The sequence below is a fragment of the Netta rufina genome (assembly GCF_964035555.1).
Source record: "Netta rufina genome assembly, chromosome: 1".
Lineage (NCBI taxonomy): Eukaryota > Metazoa > Chordata > Aves > Anseriformes > Anatidae > Netta > Netta rufina.
Window position 1 is genome coordinate 17488243 of NC_140123.1, and position 21556 is coordinate 17509798.

At 39.6% G+C, this 21556-nt stretch overlaps 1 protein-coding gene across 1 annotated transcript in view; it reads left to right on the forward strand.

The window, feature by feature from the left end:
• The first annotated feature begins 1912 nt into the window (after nt 1-1912).
• CUL5 (cullin 5) overlaps nt 1913-21556 on the forward strand; it is a 32944-nt gene continuing 13300 nt past the window's right edge. Inside the window, exons 1-11 of the mRNA XM_084306487.1 lie at nt 1913-2302; nt 8773-8882; nt 11190-11289; nt 12605-12781; nt 14323-14464; nt 15597-15742; nt 15819-15899; nt 17073-17166; nt 19912-20042; nt 20789-20896; nt 21464-21528. Of these exons, the coding sequence (XP_084162613.1) occupies nt 2279-2302; nt 8773-8882; nt 11190-11289; nt 12605-12781; nt 14323-14464; nt 15597-15742; nt 15819-15899; nt 17073-17166; nt 19912-20042; nt 20789-20896; nt 21464-21528 (1178 nt within the window). The 5' untranslated portion in view covers nt 1913-2278. The remainder of the gene's footprint in view (nt 2303-8772; nt 8883-11189; nt 11290-12604; nt 12782-14322; nt 14465-15596; nt 15743-15818; nt 15900-17072; nt 17167-19911; nt 20043-20788; nt 20897-21463; nt 21529-21556) is intronic.

The window sequence follows — 21556 nt, forward strand, 5'->3', positions numbered from 1 at the left end:
CTGCCCACCCCTCTGTTGATGCAGCCCAGGACGCAGTTGGCCTTCTGGGCTGCAGGCACGCATTGCTGGCTCATTCATGTCAAGCTTTTCATCCACCAGAACCCCCAAGTCCTTCTCTCCAGGGCTGCTCTCAATAGGTTCTCCACCCCATCTGTACTGCCTGGGATTGCCCCAACCCAGATGCAGCACCTTGCACTCAGCTTTGTTGAACCTCATGAGGCTCACATGGGCCCACTTCTCAAGCTTTTAGTGGGCCCTTTAGACGTCATCCCTTCCTTCTCATGTACCAGCTGCACCACTCAGCTTGCAGTGAATGGGGCTACATCTGGCTGGTGTCACTAGCAGTGTTCCCCATAGCTCACTTCTAAGGCCAGTCCTGTTCAGCACTTTTATCAGTGATCTGGATGCAGGAGTGGAACGCATCCTCAGCAAGTCTAAAGATACTAAACTGGGAGGTGCTGTTGACTCCCTGGAGGGATGAGAGGCCTTGCAGAGGGATCTACATATGTTGGAGCATTGGGCAATCCTCAACAGCATGAAGTTCAACATGAGCCAGCAGTGTACTCTGGCAGCCAAGAGGGCAAACTGCATTTTGGGGTGCATTAAATGCAGGTCAAAAAAGGTGATCCTCTGCTATATTTAGTGTTGGTGTGGCCTCACATTGAACACTGTGTGCAGTTCTGGGCCCCACGGTACAAAAAGGATGTCAAGGTCCTTGAAAGTGTCCAGAGGAGGCAACAAAGTTGGTAAAAGGGCTGGAAGGCATGTCCTGTGAGGAGGGGCTGAGGACACTTGGGTTTGTTTGGTTTGCAGGAAAGGAGGCTGAGAGGCAACTGCAATGCTCTCTGCAGCTTCCTGAGGGGGGAGGCGCAGCAGGTCTCTGCTCCCTGCTAGCAGATGACAGGACATGAAGGAATTAGCCAGTGGAGGTTCAGACTGGACATAAAGAAAAATTTATTTACTATGAAGGTGGTCAAACACTGGAACAGACTTCCTTGTGAGGTGGTTGATGCCTCGTGTCTGTCAGTGTTCAAGAAGCGTTTGGACAATGCCCTCAGTGATCTGCTTTAACTTTCAGCTAGCCCTGAAGAGGTCAGGCAGCTGGACTTGATGATCTTTGACAGTCCCTTCCAAGTGAACTATTCTCTGCTATGCTGTGCTGTGCTATCCTATTCTGTCCTTTTCTTAGGAGTGGCCCTAGCTGACAATTTCAGGGCAAGTCTGTCTCTTTCCATGGTTCCCTCTCACTCCCTCACTTCTTTCCACCTTCTTTAGCAAACCAGGCGGAGATGACTGAGACAAGCCGTGCTCTTCCATGGCGGTGTTTCCACTGCTCAGGTTCCCTGCCTGGGAGCCATGGCAAAATCACTTGGGGGGACATCACACAGTGCGCAGGTGACAGGGGCATGGGTGGCAGGAATTCTGAGGTAAAATAAAAAGCTGAAAGTTGAAATGTTTTATTCAAGACACGTTTTAGATGAAGGCTATGTGTTTTAATAGAAACGTAAGACTGTGTTTTCTATAGCTATACACTAAAAAATCTCACCCTAAGGGTGCCTAAACCCCACACTCTTCTTACTACACAGAAAACCCGTGGAGCCTAAAGGGTTTGTGAAGCAAAACGGCCAGTTAGGGTGGGATCGGGACGTCGGGAAGCGACACCGGGGGCCGTGCCTGTACCCGCGGAGAGCCCCTGGCCGTGGGGCCGCCATGCCGCCCGCCTTCCCCATCCCCTCACAAGGACCCGGGACTCGCCCCCATGGCCCGGATCCCCTCTGGGGGATCAGCCCCCACCCTGCCCGGCACCCAGGCCCTCCGGTGAACGCCGAGGCGCTGTGGGGAGGCGGCGGGCCGGCAGGGGGCGCTGCAGGCGGCGCTGGCCGCCCGGGAGTCCGCGCTTGTCGGCGGGGCCGGCTCGGCGGCGCCGCATCATGTGGGCCGGCCCCTTCCATGGAGCCGGGGCTGCTGCCGAGCGCCTCCTGGGCGGCCGCCGCCATGAGGCTCTGAGGGGCGGCTGCGTGCCCGGGAGCCAGCCGCCAGCCCCGCCGAGCGCCCGCAGCGCGCCGCCGGCAGCTCCCCCGGCAAGGGCAGCCCGGAGCTGCAGCCGCCGCTCCTCCTCCTCCTCCTCCTGCTCCTCCTGCTGCCGCCGCCGCCGCCGCGGGGCCGGGCGGGCGGGCGGGCGGCCCGCGGCCATGTAAAGCGGCAGCGGCCGGGGAGGGGGGGAGCCGAGCGGAGCCCGGGGAGAGGAGCAGCGGCCGCCGCCGGGCGGGCAGGGATCATGGCGACGTCCAATCTCCTGAAGGTGAGCGCGGGGCCCCGCGCGGCCCTGCGGGAGGCGGCCCCGGCGGCCGGGCCTGCGGGCGGGGGGCCGGGGGCCGGGGCAGGCCCCGGGCTCGGAGCTCTGCGGGGCGGCTTGGGGCGGAGGGCGCGGGGCCGGGGGGCTCCTGGCGGAGGCCGCCGCTCGCCCTTCCCCGCTGGGGGGCTCCTGACAGCGGCGGGGGCTTGGGGTCGGCCCCTTTGTTCGTTTGGGGGAGCCCGGGCGTGCGGAGGGCGAGCTGAACAAAAGAGTTGGGAAAAGGCCTTCCGCGGGGAGCAGGTGCTGGGTTGCCACCGCTTTCTCCCTTTTTTTTTTTTTTTTTTTTTTTGTTTATTATTAGTAGTATTATTTCCTAACCGTGTTTTTTTCCGCAAAGGAAAACTCCGCGAGGCCTCCCGGTTACGTTCAGCAGCTCGGCTCCTGGAGGCAGGCGTTGGCGCTGGGTGACAGGCGTCAGCCACCCCGAGCTGCCCCAAGTTTTAACGCAAGTTTTCGCCATCGCAGGCCGGTGTCGGAGCCCGGGACTGCCCGTCCTGAGCCTTGCGGCACGCGTGTGGCCCCAGAGGCCATGCCAGCACGCAGCAGGCCTACCTCGGACAACTGCTCCCGGAGCCGCCAGCATACGCTTCAGGAATGCCAGGCTACTTCGGGTGGAAGGCCCCAAAGAGGCTCCTTCCATCAGTTAGCAGTGTAAAACACACATAAATGTGAAGTTCATGTGTCCAGCACTCTGCGCGACACTTAAATACTATTCTGAAGAAGTGCTGCCCGCGTTTGAGCAACCTGACCTATTTTGGATGTATAGGTTTGCGCTCAGAGTGCTGGTTGTACTGCTCTGGGATGCTCAGTGAGAAAATGAGAAATACTTGATAGCCTTCTTTCTGCCTGGTGTCCGAAACAGAAAGGTTTAACTGCCTGAAAATACCTATAAAATAATAATAATTTTATTGAAATTTAAGTGCACCTAAAATGAATTATCATTAATTCCTTTCTTTTTGCCTAAGTGGGTAGCTAGATTTTAAAGGAAATAAGGCTCAAATAAAAACATTAAATTAAAAAACTCTAGACTGCTGGAGGAGAAACTTCATGTTTCACCCAGAACTCATTAGGCATAATGTGATTTTTTTGGGGGAAGAGGATGATTTTAGAGTGAACAAACTCAGTTTGTCTACTAGTTATTGTTTCAGTCCTTCACTTTGCAGTGTGTCTAAGGATCTCTGGAAAGGCTGCTGTGTGCTTTGAGGAGACCTGGTTGTGTAGCCCATAGCAGACAGAAGAAACAGGCCTGTGAGATTTGTCAGCATTCCACTTCAGCTGTTTTGAAAGAAAAATAGGTGTACAGTAAGTGAAAATAGTCACAGGCCTTGATTTTGTGAGATGGCTCTTTCTGGTCTGAAGCCTCGTTGTTGGCTTAGTGATGTCTTTGCAATTGGCTTTTAAATCATGAGCATTTTAAATTGACAACAAGTTGTATGTATGCACAATGTGTTTCAGGAAAAAATGCTACGTATGTACTTAGAGCAGGCCTTTTTGACACTGTGGGGGTTTTTTTAAGCAATATATCTTAGTTTCCTAAAGACAATAATCTATGAGTGCTGTGTTACAAAAGGGAATATTGTTCAGTGATTTGACTTTGTTTATAATGACATACTAAACCAGTAGGAAAATTGGAGCTAGAGAAGGTCTTCTGTTCCCCACTTTTGATTCTCGGAGTGCTCTCAGAGAAGCAAGCTGTCAGTCCCAGGTTGCTGTCGATTTGCAGCGCCTTGTTCTGATGGAGGTTTGGGGATGTACTTCTGCTTTCATGTTCAGGGCAAAAAAAGCAATGTCCCCTGTACAGTAAAAATCCTTGAGTAAGAAAAGAAAGGTGTTAAAATCTGTATTTTTTTTTTCTGTATTTTTTTTCCCAAAAAGCCCATGCAATCAAATCCAAGTCAGGTTTAAGTGGGTCTTGTTTTTGTTAGGATGAACAAGAACAAAGAATTTTCTCTGGTTTTCCCCCATCGTCTCTTGACCTTCTGTCCTGGTTTCCACGGCTGAGAAAATGAAGTGAAATGCTCGTTTCTTACTCTACTAATGGATCCTAGCAGAACCAAAATGGGACTGCCGCTCATCACTTTAAAGGGCATCACTGAAACTTCACTAATCCAGTTGTCATAACTCTGCAATGTAAACAGTTTTTTCGTGAGAAGCGTGTTCTGAAAGAGCCTTCTTCAAATGCAGAACTAGAGTGACCAATGCGAACTGATGCCACACAGGGAATTGTAATGCGACCAGACTAGCAAAGCACTCAGGAAGAGCTGGGCATTGCCTGGTAAGCTAGTTTGTACCAACCTGTAGCAGTGTTGAGTTTTTTTGTTTTTTTTTTTCAGGTGGCTCATGAGTACCATAGAAGTCTTTTCTCTTAAACTGCATGTGAGGCTGGCACTTTCAGCATGGGGTACTTTGTTTCAGGGGACGTGTTGGATTTGTAACCCGTTCACTTTGTTGGTGGCAAGATATTGTAAGCCAGTTCTCTCCTGACATGAAGGTACACGAGATTTTCTGCAGCTCCTGGAATAGAAAGCAGCTCAGTTTATCGCAGCACAAAGAAAACCTGAAGCTGTATCCATGCTAGCAGGTCTTGACACTCTTGTAGAGCTTACTGGAGCTGTTGGAGGTGGCAGCAAGTGCAGGACTCCACACATGCAGGATGAATTGCAGTGTGAGCCTGGTATTAGGAGGAAGCAGCAAGGGAAGTAGCAGATGCTCCGTGGATTTAAGTGAAACAAGAACCACGATTTACCCTTCCATTTTCTGTATTTTTGGATCTTATGCCTCTGTCACTTACAGCTGGCAACATCTGATTTTTTTTTAATTCTTCAGCTTAAAGGAAATATATCCAGATTTGTATTTTAGGTTCATCAGTTTCTTCCTGCTTATTTCTAATTAGAGTAGCTTTAAGAAGCTCATGAATGTTGCACATTGGTTAGTTACACAGCAGAACATTCCCTGTGGCTACTTCTCTGCTTTGTGTAGCAACTTCACTACTACCATTATACTGATTTTTAGAGCTGCTGGGGGGAGAGATCAATCAGATTGTGAATCTTCACGCTTATTGCAGTCTAGGAGCTCCTATTTCCCACTTCATACCTCTGTGAACTAGCCTTTCATTGTCTGAAAACAGTTCAGTAGTAAAAGCAAAGATGTTATTGAAATGTGCTTTATAATAGAGGGTGTTGCTTTTTCAGTGTTGTTTCAAGCATCTGACAGATCGGGACTGCAGTTGTGTGCACCTAAAATGTTGAGAGTACACGGTAAAGAGTGCTGCTGAATGGCCGAGTGGACACTTCAAAGTACAGAGGGGCAACAGCAGGGAGGTCTGGGAACAGAGCCTTTCTCCTCTGATTTCTAGTCTAGTTCCCGTTGAATTCCACATGTATTGAGGCTTTTGTACCATATTCTGTGCCTGCTTCTGCTGTGCTTCTCTGAAACTTGCTTGTAGCGATGGAGAAGAATTTCATGTTACGTGGTAGTACCCAAATCAGGAATACTGTTAGTGCAACAATTCAGATTGCGTTCTTGTACTAATTCTGCATAATATCCACCAACATAGGCTGGGAGGTTTTCTATGTCATAGCATAAAATAGTGTGTTTAGGTGTTTGGTTGTAGAAGAAAGGAAAGCTGTAGCGTATATTTCAATATAATAGCCAAGCAGTACGCATTTCAAATGAAGTTTAGTGTTAAAATGGAACTTTAAATCTCTGAGCACATCTAGTAAAGTGACTTTTGAAACAGAGTATTTCATAAGCGGAGTTATTTTCCAAAGTGTTAAATTTTAAACTCCTAGAGTGGTTACTTAGCCAGGGGATGGCCATCAAGCCTAATCCATGTTGTCAGAGGAGACGTGGTAAGTGCAGTAACTCTAGTCGGAGGTGTGACTTACCTTCCTGCTTGCCTTCCCTTCTAGCTGTGCTTTGAGGAAATGAGCTGAGAAAGAAAAATCTCCAGGAAATACCAGTCAGTAGTCAGCGGGGTGCACAGGTGCTTGAGGAAGTGGGAACAGGTCCTTCGTTTTGTCTGGGTCACTGGTGGCTATGTGACTTTGGTAACAACGAAGAATTACCACTGTTTGACGTCTTCTACCGTAAAACTGTTTTTGAATTATTCTTACGCGCTAAGAGGGGCAGGGTTATTGAACGTGACCGATGCACAGTACGCTGTGTTGTGCACCCTTTCTTGTTGTAGCTTCAGTACAAGAGCGTGAGATGAGCGGCCACAAAAGTGTGACTCCATCTGCGAAATGTTGAATTGTTAATTGAGATTAAAGAGTAGTTTAGCTGAGTGGGATTTTTAATCCCAATAATCACGTTCCCTCATCTGCTTAATTTAGGAATGGAGGAGGAAGTGTAAAAAAAAGTCTTAGGTATAGGAAACAAAGTTCTAAACTTCCTTTGTTGTGTTTTCTGCCAAGCTTTATTTAGGAAATTCTTTTTAATTAGGTGCATGTTTGTTGCAACTGGGCGTGTGGTTTTTACAACTGAAGTGGAGTTTGTGTGCTTCTTAGCGTGTACCGGGAAATCACGATGTCAATTGCATAAACACTACTACTTGCAAATACTATTTTACTTCCTCTGTGTTTTACAGTGAAACAAGGCTTACTCACAAAGATGGAGCGTTCATTTTTATTTATTTTTATCTTCATCTGCGTTCAGCAAAGGGCTGAATTGCAGAACAGGCATCTCGCCTTTACCAGAAAACTTAGATCTACTCTGAAGTTTCACTCCAAAGGAAAACTTTTAAAGACATTGGTTTTACTTACCTTGTAATGCTTTTGCTGGAACTTCTAACTCAGCAGCTAGTCTTTCAAGTTCATTATCCTGCAAAGAGGGACTGGGAACAGAAACGTCTGCAAGTAGAGGCTAATCATTTTCACAGGAACAGAAGAGATGTGAGAAAGTCATCAAAGTTTGGGAAGTAATTGTAAAGCCAGGCCTGTTTGGGGGAAGAATGTATTTGAGAATTTTCAAAGATGCAGCATTCAAATTATTATTATTATTATTTTACAGGGGAAGATAACAAGCAAATGTCCCTTTCTCTGAATTTGACAAGCAATTCAAAGTATTTTCTTACATGATGCAAACATTCTGAACTTCCTTGGACAGGGGCTGCTTCCATGAGGCCCATACTCAGTGCCTACCACAACGATTTGATAATGCTGTAAGGTCTCCCGGTGCTGTTGCTATAAAAATAGTCCCTGCGATGCCTGTTGCATCTTTATAACTTAAAGCTGAGACGTAAGAGCAGCAGGGGATACAGGTTCCAAACTGTGCTTATTCTGAATATTAAATAACAAATGTGTTTGTAAGTTTCCATGTACAAACTAATCAGAAGAAGGTGGTTTAGAGAACATGGCATGCTGCTCTGCTTATTTATCTGAAGAGATGCTGGTGGCAGAACAGTGCACTTGTCAGAATTTCAAGTAGTTAGACCGTGTTATTTGCTGTAGTTGAAGTGAATTGTGTCAAATTTGCATTACTAGCCAAGACAATGAGCTGTTCAGAAGTAAACAGTGTATTGGAACATAATGCTGGAGATAACCAATAGTTGTTCCGCCACAACTTCCGTTCAACTGTTTCTTTAATTGCAGATTTTTCTTTTTAAAATGTGGAACTGCAAGCAAATAGGATTACAAGAGTAAAAGTTGTTTCTCTCTTAAAGTGGTTTGGTTTGGTTTTGTTTAATAATGGAAGTCTGCCTAATCAGAAAAATATGGGAGCACTTGGTTTCTTTAACTTTCCTCTTCATTTGTACAGCGAGCTTGAAAAAAATCTCCTTGGATTAGATTTTTGGGAACAGTGTGAATCCTTCTTAACTGCACCAACTGTAACCTTGGCTGTGGAGTTGCTGATGGCCAGTTAGCCCGCAGGAAGGCAGTCTGTGATACTGCTCCTGTGTTACTCTGCTTCCTTCCTCTCCTCACTGCTCATGTCAAGCACATGTGGAGCTAAAGGTACATGGCAGCATCCACAGGGGTTACACCTGGTTCCTAGCTGCCATCTTGGTCGTGGTAACTCATTCAGAAGAGGTTTGCAGCCCTGCCTCCTGTCTGTTGCTGTGTGTGTCTTGGCTGGAGCAGTTCAGCTGATGGAGTATCATTCGTGTTGTCTGTGTATAGCTCCATTAACAGGTGGAGAACATTTGCTGGAACCTGCTGCGCTGTATTAACGCAGTGAGTGAAGGACGAAGTTGGCTAGCAGATTCTCTAAGAAACAAGTAATAGCTTTGTCACTCTTTAGAATAATACTTTTTGTAAAAAGCTTGATTTGGCTATGGTGCTGTTGCTGAAATGCCGGGTAATATGAGACACCTCTGAGAAGGTGTTTTTATGTTATCCACAGAAACTGCAATCCTTAAAGATCACTCTAAATAATAAGCTATTTTACTTACAACACTTTTTTTTTGTTCCTTTTAGAATAAAGGTTCGCTTCAATTTGAAGACAAATGGGATTTCATGCGCCCTATCGTTCTGAAACTTCTTCGTCAGGAGTCTGTCACAAAGCAGCAATGGTTTGATCTGTTTTCGTAAGTAATTTTTTGGTATCTTGTGTTTTCCTGTGCAATAGAAATACTGTTATGGTATTACTTATCCTACTAGTTTGTTGGGTTTCACCAAGTGTGCCTACTTTCACAGTAAATGCACAGAAGTAGTGTTTTACTGGGACTGAGATCTTTGCAAATAAAGTGGAATAAGAACAGCAGAGCTTTGACTTCATCTGATCATAGTAAACGAGTTTTCTACCTGCCCACAAAGCTTTTGTTAGAGACACAATGTTGATTACTACTTCGGCAGTAATTTCATTTAAAGGCAGTTTGAATGTTAAATTGTTCTGATTTAAATGGTCTTCTTCTCAAGTAACTGAAGAATGCTGCTGAAGTAAAAGGGTAATGCAGATTAACTGGTTTAAGCTGAATAATTGCTTACCTTAAGAGTAATACATAGAACATTTTTCAGACATTGTTTGCATTATCGTACTTTCTAAAAACCTAAGAGGTAGAGATCCTTCTCAGGATAAAAACACTGCTGTTTTCCTCCTTCCAAAAAGCCTGAAGTTACTTCCTGTTAGGTGCTGATTTTTTTTGCTTAAAATACATTATGTCACCTTTGTCAACATAATGTGGAAGTGAGTTACAACATACTTATCAAAAGTTTACCTAAAATCATCTTTGTCTTGACACGGAGTTATTTTCTCTTAAATACAGTTGCAGCTTAAATCTGCAGTTTCTTTCTCTGATTGTTAAAATCACTCACAAAAGTTTAGTTTGAAATGCGGTCTTGTTGCTCCTTTTGAATCACAGTGCAGTAATTCCCTTTAGAGCCATCTGATTGCACCTGTCACACTTTTCTGCCAACCAAACAGAAAGGTAGTTTATCATGTAATGAATTTTAATATCTTATGATATCACTGCTGCAGTAGTTGCCAGAAATGTGGTGTAGTTAAGTTACGAATTCAGTCCTGAGTCATTGCCTTCATTTTTTTAATAACTAGTTTGATAATTCTGCATTGGTGTTGAAATTTTCTAAATATTATTTTGCTCATAGCTGAATTGTTGAACTGAACTTAATTACCTTTAATTTAAGTATATCAAGGGAAAGTATCCCACTCTCCCAAGTTTCTGTTTTTGGACAATGCTTTTTGTTAAACTTTGTAATAACAATTTGAAAGCTGTAGGTATCTTCTACCTGCTCTTTGGGTATTATCTTCCAGCATTGCTTTTTAACTTCTGTCGGGAAATGGTGGCATTCTGAACACAGTAACATCTTTTCTGCCCATGAAACTTACATAAGCCTCTTAAGTTAGACCTCTGTAAATCCTTGGCCAGCACCTTTGTTCTGTGTAAAAGGAACTTTCTATCTTGCAGGTTTTGTCTTTTCAGTTAAACTAAAAAAAGTTGCTTTTGTATTGAAATAACTGAATTAGAAAGAACAAAGCAATACCTGTAGATTCTGTAGTTGCTTTCCTGCAAAGACTTGGCCTTATTGAAAGGAGGAAGAAGAAACAGGGGAACGTAATGAGCCAAAAACAAAACAAAACAAAAAAACCCTTGATAGTCTACACTAAATATGATGTTATAGGTAGGAGTGTGACTTGCTTTATCTAGCCTTTAACAGGGAAAGGAAATAGGAATTAAGTTACACTTGCTGGCCTGTCACCTGAGAAACTCAGGAATTTATTTGAATACTGATTAAAACTCATTAATATAATTTAGCGTTGTGTTGCTCTTTGGTAGCTTTTCTGCAGTAGAGCTGCACTTCAAAATGTTCCCACGATTATGAAATGTTTAAGTGATCTTATTAAACTATTTAAAACTTTTTAAGTTCTCTGATGCCTGGACCTTAGGTTTCTCACCTGGAAGGCTGGTTTCCTTTGCAGAAGGATTTTGTAATGCTTGGATTGTGAAAGTTTGAGTGAAGGCTGTGTCTTAGGGTATTTTAGAGTGACACAGGCTGAGTTGCAGTACTTCTGTTGGCAAGTGATTTCCATCATTGTTAAAGAAAAGCTTTAAAAAACTGTCCTTAACACAGTAAGGATTACGGAAAAGGTGGTGAAGACAAATTCGGCTTCTGCATATTCTTTAAATCTCCTTCTTGACCATAGTATTTTCCTAGCCAGGTTGCTGTTACTGCTTTCCCATACTTCCTTAAAGTTTCAGTCTCTTCTCCAAATGTGTTTTCTTGCATGTGTCACTGTGATCTACTCACATATTGTTGGACAATGATAAAAAAAAGTATGTATTGTTTTCTTACAAGTACTTAAATTATGGCTGTTTCAGCCTCATATATTAAACTCTGAGTAGTTGCTACTAAAAGATGAATAAATTGTTTTCTAGAGATGTACATGCCGTTTGCTTGTGGGATGACAAAGGTCCAGCAAAAATCCATCAGGCTCTGAAGGAAGACATCCTTGATTTTATTAAACAAGCACAAGCAGTAAGTTGTTAACGTTTCATAACTTGTATTCATATTATTAGAAAAAATAACCAAATGGTTCTGACTTTCTTTGGATTGAAATGCATTGCTTTTTGTTTGAAATGTTGATATTCTAGAGATTGTAATTACCCCGTAAACTTCTATTGACAAACAGAAGACTTAGCCTTGAGCATTTGCTTTGTCTCATTGTTTTCTCACAGTTCTTGAAACTGGGGCAAGCAATGACTTTCTTCTTTTAAGCATTATTTTTGTTAACCCAACGATACTTATGTAGTATTCTTCCTCTTGAAAATTACTCGAGGCAAAGTTTTCTATAAGAAATTACTGTCTGGGAAGTACTTTTTGTCTAACTTCGGTGCTTTGCTGACATTCATTAATGGTTTTTAAATGTCATATGTATGGCATATTAGAAACATCTGTTCTGTTGGCTCAGCAAGATTCGCTGTCCAGTTTTATGGACTCTCTGCAAATAGTCATCAATAAATTCAAAATGCAACTTTTGTTTTTAAAAATGTATAGTAATAGATGTTCCGTGTAATAAGGGATTTGAAAGTGGTCTCTTGTGAGATTCAAAAAATAAATGAATAAAATTCCATGACAAAGATTTGCAAAGGAGAATATGAACCATTACAATCTTTCTCTAGTGAAGAAATTTACAATGCTATGGCTTTCTTCAAAGGAAGATACAGTTCTTGTATCTCAGGCCTTTATATAAGCAGGCATATATATGTTGATTTTTATTTACTTTTAAGCTCCATCGTGCATACATGCATAAATGCTGTGCTGAACTGGGGCCTTCAATGTGGTCTGTGTTGGCTGCTGGTTTAGGGGCATCTTTTTAGGCATTACGATAGTGGTTGTAGTTCCCAAGCATTGCTAAAATATACATGTTAACTACCTACCTGGGCCTAATCAAAGGTAAGTAGATGCATTAAATAAAACTTTCCCACTATATATAATGTAACAATCCTTACAGGCGTGTACTTTTTGTAGGTATAGTTGTACCAGTGCAAGCCTCTGAGACCAAAGATTTTAAGCTTCTTGACTTGCGGATGGCTTAAAAAAGTTATTCAGTTGGAAACATGTTAACAACTTCTTTGCTGGTACCTTTCTTTTCCATTTAGGAAAGGTCCACATGCCACAGGTTGATGACCACTGCTCTAAAGTAAATGGCACTTAAATACGTAGACATTCTTATTCTGATATATCCATATATTTGTATTTTATATGGGAAAATATTTCCAGTATAAAGTTAATCTGTTTTTCATGCAGAAATGTGTTTATAAAATACCTCCTCTTCTTCCCCCTCCTCCAGAGAGTGCTGAGCCATCAAGATGATACAGCTTTACTAAAAGCATATATAGTGGAGTGGCGCAAGTTCTTCACCCAGTGTGATATTTTGCCCAAGCCATTTTGTCAATTAGAGATTACTTTAATGGGCAAGCAGGGCAGCAACAAGAAGTCAAATGTAGAAGACAGTATTGTTCGAAAGGTAAGGGAGAGGTATTAAAGAGTTCTGTTGTGCACTGTTCTGCCTATGGTAATAGTACAGAAGATATTGTGTGTCTAAAGATGAAATCGCACCAACCATATAATACGATGTATCATTTTGCTTCAGTGTGAGGGTCAGAACAAATTGCACCTTTTTTTTTTTTCCTCTCCATGGCAATTTCACTTTCTAGGTTTGCTTTGGCTATAAACAGTTCTGTTCAGATGATTAAAGCAGTTTTTTTTTTGTTGTTGTTGTTTTTTGAGTGGTGGTTGTTTTTTATTTACTTAAAATTATAACTTCAGTCCTAGTGGAGGGGCAATTACAAACTCACTGTGAAAACTTTTCCTATGCTTGGGAAGTTCTCCATATAATCACCCAAAATGATCTGTTTATTTTCATCAGATATCTGCATTAAATTACTCCCTGTCTATAATATCTAAAAGCCGCTTGACCATGAGAAATCTGTGATGTGTATCTGAGGTTGGTTAACGTTCCCTCTGTTTTCTTCTCCATTTGTTACACATTCCAGCTCTCATAAACCCATTCTGTAATTGTACAGTGCAAACATAATATGCATATTGATAATGTTAAAATTATCAAAAAGTAATTGAGGAATCAAATAAAGGTTTGCTTTAGAGAACATTGCAATGTTTTGAACAATTCCCTTCCAATACGCTTTAACATTAGAAATGGAAATTCAGCTGAAATTGCCAAACAGTTGTGGAGAAACTTAGAATAAAGAAAGGTAAAATGAACTCTCAGAAGGATATCTGGCTTTTATCAGATGCTTTTTGTGTTAAAATCTAAAGTACAAAGCAATAGTGAAAGACTATGCAGTCTTACCATTAACTTTGCTGTGTTGCTGCGTCATCTTTTCTGAAACTTGTTTTTTGTAAGTTTGTTCATAATCATGAGTCAGAATTTGAACTGGTAAATTTTACAATTCCAGCTGCTTTCCACTGCCAGCATAGACTGATAAGTGGTGTGCTTAGGGTGCATGCATGGTAGTTACTGCCATGTGTGAAGGTACATGGTGATACCTGATGAATATGCTTTGCTCTGCATATTGAACTTTTGTGTTAGGGAAATGAAATCCAAAAACTGATTTTTCTTTATGTAACTGTTGTGTTATTTGAGTTTTGGCTTAAGACTGAGCTTGCAAATGATGAACTGTTTGTCTCAGAAGTACCCCCTGGTACTACAACTCCTGACACATTCTATTGCTGGAAGTGGTACTTGGCTAATTGATGAGAGCTGTAGAAGGAATACAGAAGTGATACAGAATGCTAGAAGTTAATATCTGAATCAAATGATCTTTGCTTCTCCACTTGCCCCATTTCATAAAGTAAGCTTAAAATATAAATAGCATGTTACTTCTATAACAAGCCAAGAGCAAGTTCTAAAATAGGTATATAACCTGCAAGCTACATTATAACCTTTTTGATTTCTGTTTCTGCTCTCTTGTATTTATTTTTTTTTTGTATAAACTTAGGTCTGTGTATACCTTTCTGATGGAATTTTTTTTCCTTCCTGATATGCAGCTCATGCTAGATACGTGGAATGAATCCATATTTTCAAATATAAAAAATAGACTTCAGGACAGTGCAATGAAGCTAGTTCATGCTGAAAGACTAGGAGAAGCTTTTGACTCTCAACTTGTAATTGGAGTTCGAGAATCATATGGTATGTCTCGCACAAGCTGATCTCTCTTGCCTCCTTACCCAAGGAAATGAATTTTCATCATAGAAGTTGACAGATCTGTTGGTAATTTTGGAATGATTATCTCATTTTGTACTGAAGATGTTGTTATGTGGTACCAACTAAATTCTGTTCCAAGTATCTATAACTTCTAAATGATTTTGCTATGCATTGGTTTCTGCAAAATTGGTATTTTCAAGGAGCAAATGTTTTGATCTTTTAAGTTTGCAGCAATAACCTCAAGTCTGTGCTATTTTCCATACCATTTGAGATTTTTCTGACAGTTTGAAAAAGAAATACTGCATCTGCAGGCTGCATCTAAGACTCCCAGTTTTCCTCTTGTTTGTAAAATGTAGGTTGGTCTATCAGAAACTTCTATGACATTTCACCATTGTCTGCATTTTTTTTTCAAAGCATTTTTTGCTGCAGCATGTTGAAGTAAACATGTGACTAATACTTTCTCAGATGACTTTATAGATATTCTAAATATTTAGAACTCTAAATGTATAGGTATTCTAAATTCTAAATGTTTTAACGCTTATTCCATTTAAGGGCTTGTTTTATTTTATTGATTTATTTATTTCCCTAACAGTTGAGAGGAAGGTGGAAACTTCTTTTGCTCAAGGTGCTGGTTAGGAGTAACCCTGCTGTCTCCACTCCTAATTTTTCTAAAATAGGAAAAAATCGTGATACAGAAAAAAATGTCTAAAACGAAGACATGGAGACTCTTAAGAACATTGTCTAATAAAAGCTGTTTGCTCAGTGAGGTAGAGAAGTCCTTGCTTCATTGGGCATTATGTTGAGCTTTGTTGTTTTACTTATTTTTTTTTTTAGCTTTTCAACTTTGCAGCTGTATGTGTATTTTTCTGGTTACAATCTTAGAATGTCTGAAACAATGGAGATAAGTATACACTGTTCTCTAGGTCTCTACAGGTAATCTAAATCTAATTGCAACAAAGATTGAGCAGCTGATTACCTTAGATTCAATGTGCCTTTGTAGGATATTTCAAATTGTTCAATGGCATCTTGAAATACAAAACTTATTTTAATGAGAGAGATTTGCTTATTATCGGCCACATAGATTTCCAAGAATTAAGTTTGGACTTTCTCTTTGCAGTTAACCTTTGTTCTAATCCTGAAGATAAACTTCAGATTTATCGGGATAACTTTGAAAAGGCATATTTGGATTCAACAGAGAGATTTTATAGAACACAGGCTCCTTCTTATTTACAACAAAATGGTGTACAGAATTATATGAAATATGTAAGTAAAAATTCTGTTGTAAATTTGTTCTGGAAATGTTAGTGCTTAAAATGATTGCTGTTCTACTTTTGCACAGGCAGATGCTAAACTCAAGGAAGAAGAGAAAAGAGCACTACGATATTTAGAAACAAGGCGTGAATGTAACTCTGTGGAAGCAGTAAGTATAGCATAGAAAAATTGCTGTATTTTATATTTATATATAGTTATTATATGTGAGTTGATTTTTTTGTGTGTATGTTAGTGTACTTGGTAGCAATAAATTAAGAAACTGTTGATCTTTTTTTAATCATCTGTTATATTTTTTCCTTGCAAAAACCTATGTTACTTTCTAATCTGGCAATTTACAATTTCTACAGGTATCTTACTAGTAAATCTAGATTAAAGTTCAGATGGAAGGGCAGATTTTCATTTAAGTTGATTTTTATTCTTTCATTTTGAGTCAGTTTTTTTCCCCCTATGCTTAACAGTGGATGAGGTTGAAAATAAGTGCACCGATGTAGTAGGTGAACAGTTTCTCCATGCTCATTTAGAGCACCTGAAAGTGTTACTGTTCATTGCAATCAGAAAGAAAAATGAAAGTTTCATTAAATCTGTTCTAGATTTCCTCTTAGGCTGAAATATGGCCATTTAGTATGTTCCTGTCCTGCTCTCTTTCCCCCCAGCTGAGCAATATTTTACACAGTTCAGACTCAGGAGAAAGATTTAACTGCAGTGAATAGCTCATAATTGTCTATGTTGGAATCAGTTCAGGAAATAGGTTATTTTAAATAAGTACCCTTTAAATCTGAACTTACTGCAGTTGATCAAAATTTATTTTATGTCTTGTGTTAAGTTGTAAATCACTCAATTTGCATAGCTATAAACTGTAACCTGTATGAAGAGGCTGACAAAAGAGAAATGGTCCGAACTTGTACAAACAGCTTCTGTGCTAGATCCGGCTGTAGTGTCTCGTTTAAGCCAACCAGGCTGGTCCAAATAGGGTATGCTGGAATGAGAACTATTCTTAGCTCTTGGATGTATACTTGGAAACTAAGTAGGGTAGTCGGTGTTCCAGAAGTGATGGCTCCCTTGAGAGGAAAAAGGTGGTAGAAATGTTAAGCTGGCTCCTGGTTTGGAAGAGGGTTTACTACATTTACTAGCCTACACATTTTAAGGAGATACAGTTTCATGTAGGGATTTTTCTTCAAACTATACTTATTTCTGTGAATCAATTTTTATTAATTATTTTATACAATATACATGTTGAGAACAGATTTTATGTCACAACAAACTTGAGACAGCTCAGACTTTGGAGACTAAATGAGCTAATTCTGTGTTTAATACGTTTCAGCTAATGGAGTGCTGCGTCAATGCCCTGGTGACATCTTTTAAAGAGACTATTTTAGCTGAATGCCAAGGCATGATCAAACGAAATGAAACAGAAAGTAAGTGAAGCTTCAAGAACAGTGCAGGATGAACTCAGCGTCGACTGTATAAAAATAGATTTGTTGGCAGATTTATCAAATCACTGCTTTTAATAGATAGCGGCAGTGTTTTGTAGGTAAAATGTTGCTTCATGTATGTAACTTTTATCCCACAAAATTATCGTGATTGGTTAGTGTTTTTTTAATATCGTTTCTGACATCTGTATGTACAGTACCCTGACTTGAATGACTGAATAGCTCTCTTATTATTTGAATGAAAGTAATATTATATTATTCTTTTTATTTATTAAGCATTTCTTATTATTTTCCTTATTTTTTTTGACAGCTTATTTTCCTCATGTTGATTTTACTGTGATAAATTTTGCATGTGTGCCATTTTTTGAGTAGTTCATACTGTCGTGTTGTTCCCTCTCTGGCTGCTCCTGCCCCCGCCACCCTCCCCAAAAAAAGATAAGAGATATTTTAAAAGATGTTTCACTTTATTGCTCATCATCTGGTTGTTAGTGCAGGACCAATAGGTTCATGAACCAAATCTCTACAAATTGTTTATTTGGTTTGATAACCAGTATGTGGCTGTGAATTCTGAAAGTTAGCTCTGTGTGCCTTACTAAAATTTTCAGAAGGCTCTTCTGCTGCCAGAAATTGAGAAGTTAGTGTTTAAAAGTTGTGTGTTGGTCCTATATGATAAACCAAACTAGATAAATAACTAAAATGTCATAAATCAAGTTGAAATCAGAGGGTGATTACTTTTTTTGAAGGCCCAGTATCCTGCAGACAATGATTATTAATTAATATCTATATGAAGTTTTTGCTTCTATGCAAATGTGAAAAATGGATTTTATAACTTAAAATAGTGTAGGAAATACTTCTAAAGCTAGAAATATTTGCCCTCAGAAGTATGTTATAGTGATCTGTTTGTGTAGCAGCATGATTTCTGGCAGTAGTCCAAAGCTAAATCTAGAAAGCCAACAAACTTATATGAGTATAGGTTACAGCCTCTGGGAGAATACAGGAGGCTTATTTAAATGAAGAGCTGCAGAAGATCTTGTCTGTAGCACCCAAAGCATCTTTCCTTTAGAAATTTGGTGAAGTATTAGTACTGTCCTCTGATTCTTTGTGGCTGCCTCTGCCTCTTGATATTGCTGGGTTGCAAAATACTTTTGTTTTTATTTGGTGTACAAGAACTCAAGCATCTCTTTCAAATCTTTTCTTTCCTGGGCCTATGTTACACTGTTAAAAAAGCTTTAGTGAAGGATGCAGGTGCAGATGATTAAAGATTTAAAGACCAGAGCTATACATAGAAATATATACATCTGACAGTATCCTCTGCTGTACTACACTTACTCATGACTCTCTGACATTAATTGCCCCCAACAGCTTCTTCTTTTTTTTTTTTTTTTTTTTATTGAACAGTATCTGACATAAAAGGGCTGTTATTTTTAATGCTCTGAGCTGTGCACTGCTGTAAAATACTCAGTCACGTTAAGTATTTAATATTTACATGCCCTGCAAAGGAAGGAAGGCATAATGTTCTCCACCTAAAAACTACCAAAGATGCCATGACTTGCAAACGCTCTTCAGAATCAGCTTCATGAATTCTTGTTTACTTACAGTACTGGGGAGGGAGGCTGCATTTTATTCTTGAAATACTTCATAACATAAATGAAAAGCAAACTTGTCTTCTGTGAATGAAAAGTGAAAATAGAGCTTGTTTAAATGTCCCCACCAACTACAATATGGATTTCTTTACCTTTCATTTGCATTCTGATAGACATTTCATTGAAATGTTTATTTCTTTTTCTTTTTTTTTTTTTAACTTGGAAATCAGTCTTCGAAGACTGAAATATTCTTCTGCCACTGCTTAATAGGAGAGACCACTGAATTTTATTTTTTATTTTTTGGGGGGATTATTCATGCCATCACTATCTTGCATGAACAGGCATCATACCCTTTAATATCCCACCCACTTTTTTTTTTTTCACCTAACCTCTGTGGTCTCTCTAAATTGATCTGCTGGTCTTAGCCCAAGTGATTCTTTGTTGCCGGCTTTGTGAAGGGATTATTGATATTTCAGTCCTCTTTTCTAGCAATTTTAAAAAACAACTTCACAAGAAGTAGACAAATACACTGTATTTTTTTTTTTTTTAAGTTTTTGAAATGGTAATTGTAAGAACTAAATTCTTTGGGGAAAAATAAAGGAAAAAGTGCTACTTGCCTTGATCAGTTCCAGTTACTTTAGAATTTGGCATGCTTTTATTTAAAACATTGAAGATGATATTGGAAGACACATAGAGAGAGCTTTGTTTGGCTTTAATTTTGAAAGAGAAATGTTGAGACCATATGATTTCTTACGCAGACTCTTGTAGACTACTGACTGAAAGAGATCCATTTTTGCCAGGGATTTTAAGGCAAGTTACACTGAGAGCCTGGATTTGATCTAAATCACCATTGGGGTCAGGGCGTTTTATTCAAGTTTGTGATCTTACACGTGTAAGCAAGTTATTACGTGACAATAGATATTTCTTTGTTGCCTTCAGAAGAATATCCTAGTGGGTTCAGACCTAATACAGTCTTCAAAGCATTTTTCCTTCTAAGGGATGAATTGGATTATCTGTTCCTTACATATTCAGTGTCTCACTTGAGATAATCCCAAGCAGCACACTTGTGTTTTGGTTTTGTGGTATGTTTATTTTTTTTTTTAACAGGTCTTTGACTGGTGGCTTTATCAGTATTTGTATCTTTCAGAGTTGCATTTAATGTTTTCACTGATGGATAAAGTTCCAAATGGGATAGAGCCCATGTTGAAAGACTTGGAAGAACATATTGTTAGTGCTGGACTTGCAGATATGGTAGCAGCTGCTGAAACTATTACTACTGTAAGTGTGTTGTTTTAAAATGAATGAAAAAAAAAAGTTAAATGCCCTAATTTTAAGATACACAAATGTGAACTGAAATGATTATTTAAGATTTTTTGTTTAATCATAAATCTTTCACTCTATGAAAATTTGCGATGCCCTTAGAATAACGTCTGTATTGCTTACATTTTCAGTTGTTGCTTTAAAACATGAATCCAATTTGTAGTAAAGAAAATGTTATAAGTTAATTGCAGAGGATACTTACATGTTAGGATTAAAAAGACCTAATCACTTTTCTCCAAGTCCTAACTCCCTGATAAAATTTGGATTTTACTTTCAACCACTGATCTAAGAGCGGTTGTTCAGTGTGGAAACTTAAAAAGCTTTCATTTTCACCATTCTTTCTGAGCATTTTATCTTTTTTTTCTGGGTCTAGGAGGCCTGAGTATTTGCAGCAATTAGGATGTGCCTTTTGTTGGTCCTTGAAAACCTGTTTTCATTGGCAAGTTGTTACACAATATTTAAAAATTTTATGCATTCTCTCTATATTTTTTTCGTATATAGGTCTCTCTATTCTGAAAATCTGTGAGGCTTACATGTTGTAAAACTCCTTTCAGTACAAGGAATAAAAATAAGATGTTCAGTCATAATCACTCAGACTTGAAGATACTGTGTTATTGCAGATCAGAGTGTTATATATAAGCTCACACTAACTTCTGTGGAGCCTGTTTTTTTTTTTTGTTTGATTTTTGCCTCTTTAACTTTAGGATTCTGAGAAGTACGTAGAGCAATTGCTTACACTATTTAATCGATTTAGTAAGTTGGTTAAAGAAGCTTTTCAAGATGATCCAAGATTTCTTACTGCAAGAGATAAGGTATGTGTTTCTACTCACCACTTGTTTTCAGTTTTTTAAGAATTGTTGAAAATCATATTATGCCTCTCAAATCCCTTGCTTATTCTGGTAAGTATGTGCACTAAAACACTGAAACATGACAATTGAGTAGTTTTTAATTTGTAGTGTAATAATGCATTTGTGTATAGCTTTGTAATGTTGTAGATCAGAAGATGATCTTTGTGTTGAGCAAATTAAATGTTAACGTCTGACTCAGCGATATGTTTAGGAATTACCTAAAATCTGTATCTGGGTGTAGTCCCATGACTTCAGATATGCAACCCATTCCATGCAATCCCTTCCTAAGCTGCTGCTTAAGGTAGTGCGTTAACAGAAAAGAGGAAAACGTAAAACATCAATTAATGGAAAACTGAGTCATGGGATTTGAACTCATATTGAAAATCAAATCTGTAAACTTTGAGCTAATAAAAGAATTAGATGAATTTGTTTTTTTGCAGTAATTTAAAAAGGGAGATAAAATCTTTATGATTCATACACTAAAGAGAGAAACTGAGTAACATGCTAATCATCTCTAATTATTTATCTTAGGCATACAAAGCAGTTGTGAATGATGCTACAATATTTAAACTTGAATTGCCATTGAAGCAAAAGGGGTAAGTTATATAAATTTTAATGTGAGTC